Raw genomic sequence first — 7,255 nt, 5'->3', positions numbered from 1 at the left:
GAAGAGATCGTAAAACGTATCCATAAACAAAGCGGTTCAGCCCAAATTTTCCGAAGAGACACGATCCCTTTATATGATGTGGTCATATAACATCAGTTGTGGTAAACGGAAGCTCGAGCTCAACCAATGAGGTTCATTCTCGTGTGTTACTGTCTATGGTTACGCAGCGCGTTTGAGCTTCCGCAAGATCCAATGAGGTTTATTCTCACGTACAAGTACAGTTCTACACAACTGTTTATGTTCGCTGATCAAAGAATATAGAAACATTCACTGATCAAAGAAACGCTGATCAGAGTTCACATTTTTGGGCGAACTACCCTTTAACTAATGCAGTCAATTTAACTTATTAAGAGAGTAACTTCTGAATACTAAAAACTTCTACTTTTAAATAATAACAAGCATTTAAAAATGTGTAAAGCATTTAAAAGAATGTAAAACACTGCACTTACATGGCACAATAACTGAAAAATAGAGAAACACGGTGTAATGGCTGAAGGCTGATCTGATATTCTGATTATTTGTAATGCAATTTAACCAAAGCATAAAAAAATGAATCAATTTTTTTTTTTTAAATGCTGCATTTATGACACAGGAACTGAAAAATAGCAAGACGATGTAACCGCCAAAGACTGATCTGATGCATGTGTTAGAAAACAGAAAAACAGTAAATAAAAAAAAGCTCAAACAAAATGCGTAAACAAGTCATGATTGAAAAGTTAAAACCTCAAATTTGATTGAGAAGAGGTTTAATTTGTTTAATCAGTGCATGAAATTTATTTGATACATTTGTTTTATCATGCCCTCCTATTAAGACAATAATAGGACGCAGTCAGAAGTGGTTTAGGGTTTGATTTGTTTATTCTTTTTAAAGCAGATCAGGGGCTCGACCTGACCCTCGTGTGAACGACAAGACAAAAAAATAGATAATGAACATCACACGCAAAAACACAGTGAACAGCTGGAAGATGTGACTAGTGCAATGGGGAGTGTGATGGAGGATTGTGGTGGATTAGAAAGGTGGATCACAGGTATGGCGGCTGAATAAATAAACGCTAACCGGCCAGACGGACCAAATCTAGAACCAACTCCGATTTCAGAGTTCTGCGATTTTGTTGCGGTCGGGTCTAGACTGGCCTAGTGAGGCCAATATTTGGTGTCTAGTTCGGTTCTTTTCAATGAATGCTTTCCTTTTTGAACCAAAAACGTGTTTGGTTCAGGTGCTCAGAACGTTTGAGTTCCACCTACGATCGGCGCTGCTTACTGATTCTGTCCCTTTCAGAATGTGATTTCTCCTTACTGGATTAAAGAGAAATAACAGGAAGGTGGGAGGAAGGTAAAAGTGATGAGGGGAAAGGTACAGGAAAGGAAGGAAGGTTTAAGGGTGTCTATCTATCTCTCAATTCACTGCCGATTCTGGTTCAGCTCTGCTCAGGTGTGTCTCCGGGTGGTTTCTTTCCTTGGCAACAGTCGATAAACGGTGGGATCACAGATACAAACAGGTCTTCCTCTCTTCCTGCACAGAGACTTAACCTCCAGTCCTCAACTTGTCCTAGACAAAGATAAAAAGACGGAATTCTTGTTAGGAAAAAAAGCGGTAGATGCAGTGGCACGTTTCCAAGGCATCTGCATGCAAATACGCAAAGAGAAAAAGAGAGTTAGAGGAGAAAAAGGGAGTGAATATGAGTGCATGTGTGCATATTCTTGAGAGATGAACCACGAGGCAAGCCACGGTGGAAGCAAAAAGCCCCAACACAACCAAACGTAAACATGTGGCTCTTTCTTCCCATCAATACACATCTCTCACAGGCTACTGCACCCGATAACAGGAAATAAGAATCCCTCGAGTGAGAGGAGAGAGTATGGAGGGAAAAAAAGGTGAGGTGGAGAAGATAGATGGGCGTCATGACTATAAAAAAAAGGAAGAAGGAATAGTGGAGAGGTTTAGAGAGAAAACAAAACCGATTCGTCCTCATTTGAACCACATTAAAGGAGAACTCCGGCGCAAAATGAACCTTTGGTCTAATTACACATTGTTACCTAGTCAACCATTATCTGAGATTTGTTTTCATGATTATCGAATGTAAATAGTTTTATCTCTAAAAACAGTTTATCCTATAAAGCTAGTATAACGCTAGTATATTGGGCATAGATCAATGACAAATAAAAATCGCTTGTTAATACCACTAACAAGGCTCAAAATAGCCCCACACTAACACGGTAGCATAATGAGGGTCCCTACCTTCAAACCGAAGCATTGAGAACTTTGTCAGTGTCCAGACAGTTTAATGAGAAGATATTTAATACATACAGTCAACTTCGCGTATACAGGCAGGAGCCATCTTTGAAATACAGCCTTTACCAGTCGATCTACGAACGCCGATCCAAGTGCGCTGGTGAGATGTGAACGAGCTATAAGTTGTGATAAGGTGAGCGCGAACAGCAGGCTTGGATCGGCGTTCGTAGATCGACTGGTAAAGGCTGTATTTCAAAGATGGCTCCTGTCTGTATACGCGAAGTTGACTGTATGTATTAAATATCTTCTTATTAAACTGTCTGGACACTGACAAAGTTCTCAATGCTTCGGTTTGAAGGTAGGGACCCTCATTATGCTACCGTGTTAGTGTGGGGCTATTTTGAGCCTTGTTAGTGGTATTAACAAGCGATTTTTATTTGTCATTGATCTATGCCCAATATACTAGCGTTATACTAGCTTTATAGGCTAAACTGTTTTTAGAGATAAAACTATTTACATTCGATTATCATGAAAACAAATCTCAGATAACGGTTGACTAGGTAACAATGTGTAATTAGACCAAAGGTTCATTTTGCGCCGGAGTTCTCCTTTAATTGCAATTGCAACCCATTTTATGTAATCTGACATGTATCCGAGTGAAACGGGATATTGGGGACGCATCATAAAAGTACTTAAGTACATAACATACTATAAAAATAGTCCATATGACTACTGTATATGCCAAGTCTTCTGAAGTCATATGATCGATTTTGTTATATCAAAGATTTTGCATTGACAATCTCTTAAATCTTATTCATGTTTACAATTTGCATATATAAAATGTGGCATGTCAAGAAGTGTCATAGCAGGTTTGGTGTCATGGACATATATACACATATCAGTGTTATTATTGTTAACTAAAACTAAAGCTATTAAAAAAAAAAACACAATTGAAAACAGCCCTTGGTCACCATTCACTTTTAATATATGAAAAAGACCAGAGTAAACATCTCTTTTTGTGAACCATATGGCTTGCAACAATATGAGGGAGAATAAATCCCTTTAAGGCACCTCAAAGTATCTCTCTGGCACTCACTGATTGTGTGAGCTCAGGATCATAATGCTAAAATATGTGGAAAGTTCTAGAGTAGAGGGAAAAAACACTCAAACAGGTGGTGGTATTTGTCCCAAACCTCTGAAGGACACAAGTTTAAGCCAGTGAAAATACGTCTTGGCACAAACAGATGCTGCGGTCTCAAACTCTTCCGTACTTTTTCTGAAAGAGTGGACGACAGTTGAGAGAAGAGAGAGAGAGAGGGAGGCTGAGAAGTGTTTGACCACGCGTTAAGAATAAGAAAGCGCGAATGAGAGATCGCCGTTGATAAAGTAGTATTCATGGTGCTTAGAGAGGAAGAGGGCGTGTGCTTTATCTCTGGACTCAGGGCACTATCGGCTCGGGGTTGTACCGCAGTCACTGCTTTACAAAGTGATAGAAGAAGGAGAAGTTCACAGCCAAAATATTATCAGTCCAGGAAAGATAAACCATGGAGTAATTACGTTCACAAAGCCACAGCCATGACCGATCACTGTCGTTACCCTCTGCTAGTCAGGCTGTATCAGGGGAATTCATTCCTCTTTAGCTATGGTGACCACTGATTATAGAGCCAATCTATCTAGACGCTTTCAATAAGAGTTATTTATACAAATATACAGTGCTTATCATGTCCGTGTTCTCTGAAAACGACAAGGATAAGATCCTGAGGGACTTCCAGATCCAGACAGACAAGCAAGGACTGGCCAACAAATCAGACTTTGTGATCTACAAAAAAAAAAAAGAGCCAGGGATTCAAGGAGAACACAATACATGGCAGTTCTGCAGGTAAAAGGGTATTTTGGTCCAAATTCAATTGTTCATTGGTAAAAGATTTAGTTGAATTAAACCGATGCCAACATGGAAAGGGTGCCTGACATGCCCACATCCTCACGAATCATGAACAAAACTATGCAAGGTAAAATATTACAGATAAATACATTAAATATGGCTTCAACTTGCATATTTTGTTCAGGCTAGGCAGCTAATGATGATACAGTATTACTACATTTCAATGTGCAATTTGTATGTACTTTACTAAAATAAACATGATATAACATACAGGTGAAACTCAAAAAATTTGAATATTGTGCAAAAGTTAATTTATTTCAGTAATTCAACTTAAAAGGTGCAACTAATATATTATATAGACTCATTGCATGCAAAGTGAGATATTTCAAACCTTTATTTGTTATAATTGTGATGATTATGGCTTACAGCTTATGAAAACCCCAAATTCAAAATTAGAAAAAGGTTCTCATAGCTGTAAGCCACAATCATCAAAATTATAACAAATAAAGGTTTGAAATATCTCACTTTGCATGTAATGAGTCTATATAATATATTAGTTTCACCTTTTAAGTTGGAATTACTGAAATAAATTAACTTGTGCACGATATTCTAATTTTTCGAGTTTCACCTGTATGCTAAACATTGGTATTTAGATCACTATACTTGACATCCAATTTAACTGTCCTGGTTTTCAAGAAGAACAGACATGATACAGCACTGTTTCCTGCACTGCTGAATCTACAGGACCATGGATAAAAATGATATTTTATCAGAGTTATGAGTTTGAAGTTTGCATTGAACGTAAAGATAAAAGACTATACCGATATAAAGACACAGCTTATTTCCATTGCGTAGTATATGTGCAAACAAAACAGCAAACAAAAAGTCTTTATGAGTGTTGTGCGACGAACAGACACAAATTCATTCATTTTCTCAATTAAAATCTCTTAAATCACATTGATACTTTGCTTATATACAGTACAAATATGGTTTGTCAAAAGACATTTCACTGCAGGTCTGGTATAAAACAAAACAAAATTCCAAGTTCACACACTTTTTTCATGGCTGCACAGGAATAGGACTCCATTTCTCTTTCTAACACACACACAGCACATAAGCTGTTTAGCTATTTTGTTATCTGGCTGTTATTTTTTGGTGTTCCTGTGTGACTAATAAATGCTTATTACACAGGTAAGCTCTGTTCCTCATAGCGGAGTCAATAAAATCATCAAATACCTCATACCCCATATTCAATTTACCAGACAACAATACTGAGAACAGGCCTGAGCACACGAACATGCATATACGCAAACACAAAAACATTAGAGATGCTAAAGAAGTTACAGGGTAAATTCGGCGCATACACAACTATGAATAAAACATCTCTTTATTTACATGATGTATTGCTTAAGTGCTGCAGAATTCACAGTGCTGCATTAAACTAATACCCAAGAGGGCAACAGTCTTTTGCTCTCGCTACCCAAAAACTGTGCCGTTGTAAAAATCTAATGGAAAGACCCATCTGAATATAAATTGTGTTTGCATGGAATTGCTGGAGTGTGCGGAGGAGATTTTCAGAGAGGGTCGGTCCAATTCTGCCCATTGCCATCCATGCATTGCCGAATCGGGACCGGGGATGTTGCGGCGGTGGGGGATTGTGGGACGGTGCTATTTAAATGACTTGTCCCCGTTCCCACTTACTTCATTTAACACACACTTAGGTCTGCACCAAGAACAGCAGCTGTCAGCTGGTATTATGGAAATGACTCTTTCGTCTGAGCCTACAATTTAGAGTGAACTTAGTGGCGCCTGTAGCCAAGCAGAAAGTGAAGAGAACGCTAGGCAGAAGTTTCGATTTGCAAATGGAGGTGTGGGTCAGGCAGAGAGTGTGTTATTACAGAGCTTGGAGAGGATGGCAAGGCTGTTTCACTGGATCTTAATGCTGGAGGCTAAAGAGCAGCTGTAGATGCTAATTCCTACGCTGGGGTTGCTGGGAACTGGTAGAATGCACAAAACAGAAGATACACACACACACTAGAATGTGTCTCAATTCACACCATTAGCACTACGGGCAAATGTGGCAAAAAGTTTTTGACTTGCATGAGTGATTCTTCTACAAACTATTTTACATTTATATTAAAACATTAACATTTTACATCTCATGTGCCCTGGAATAAAGATCTCAAACTGTACACGCATTTACCATATAAATAAAAAATATTAAACAAGTTATGAAAAATAAAAACCATTCTATGTGTATATATATATTTTTTATGTTAGATGGAAACAAACATTTATGTTAGATGCAATTAATCGCGATTAATCGATTTGACAGTTAAAAATAGTAAAATTCGGTGAAATGTAACATTTCAACAGTTTTTAAACTTGGGTTAAAACAAAATTAGCAAAAATAAAACGGAACAAACATCATGTTAAGGATATTTTGGATCTGATTCAACTAAACTAAGACCATCCAGTGGTGAAAATATCAGGCATACACAAACACACACTCACATATTCACCTGTTTAGCATTGTTGACACACTGTAGGTATTGAGAGGCGATGTTGGAGCACAGCAGAGTTTTTCCAGCATTTTCTCTGTAGCATTTCAGAATCTGCCCCTGAAGGTCAGTGCACACTGGACTAATTTCATATCGCCTGTGAGAGCGAGAGACAGAGAGAACCAAAAGGTAAAAGAGAGAGAGAGAGAGAGAGAGAGAGAAACGGTCAGAGGACAGACAAATTTAGCAAATGAATGTGGTCATTCATCATAGTTACATTTTCCATTTTTAATAAACTGATCCTGTAGCAGTGACAAAGAGCTGTTAAATGATGTTCTTGCAGTGTTTTCACAAGTAAACATCAGATCAATCACTAATCAATAGCAGAATTGATTTGTGCAGAATTAGTTTGCAGGATAATTGCATGTTAAATCCCAGTGCAGGAGGTCTCACAAGGTGCTGCTTCAAGACGTACATCAGCTGTAGAGGCCATAGACATCCTGAACCACACACATTTAACCTAAATTAACACACTATACTATGGGTTTATATTTATAAACCCACACCCTTAATAAACATTTTTGACTTTTGACGACCTTCCTAATTGTCAGATTTAGTTAACTTCTGGTGACAGTTTTA

The 7,255-nt window shown here is 38.0% G+C and overlaps 1 protein-coding gene across 5 annotated transcripts in view; it reads right to left on the bottom strand.

The window, feature by feature from the left end:
- Nucleotides 1-839: 839 nt before the first annotated feature.
- Nucleotides 840-7,255, bottom strand: part of chchd3a (coiled-coil-helix-coiled-coil-helix domain containing 3a) — a 69,841-nt gene continuing 63,425 nt past the window's right edge. For all 5 annotated transcript variants that reach the window (XM_056235737.1, XM_056235738.1, XM_056235739.1 and 2 more), the window contains 2 exons: nucleotides 6,638-6,773; nucleotides 840-1,549 (listed from right to left, as the gene is read on the bottom strand). In XM_056235737.1, the coding sequence (XP_056091712.1) occupies nucleotides 1,526-1,549; nucleotides 6,638-6,773 (160 nt within the window). In that variant the 3' untranslated portion in view covers nucleotides 840-1,525. The remainder of the gene's footprint in view (nucleotides 1,550-6,637; nucleotides 6,774-7,255) is intronic.

The sequence above is a fragment of the Rhinichthys klamathensis genome, unplaced genomic scaffold, assembly GCF_029890125.1.
Source record: "Rhinichthys klamathensis goyatoka isolate OS25496 unplaced genomic scaffold, OSU_Roscu_1.1 h1tg000430l_1, whole genome shotgun sequence".
In the NCBI taxonomy this organism is placed as follows: domain Eukaryota; kingdom Metazoa; phylum Chordata; class Actinopteri; order Cypriniformes; family Leuciscidae; genus Rhinichthys; species Rhinichthys klamathensis.
The sequence above is the reverse complement of the archived record's forward strand: the minus strand, read 5'-3'. Positions and strand labels throughout refer to the sequence as shown.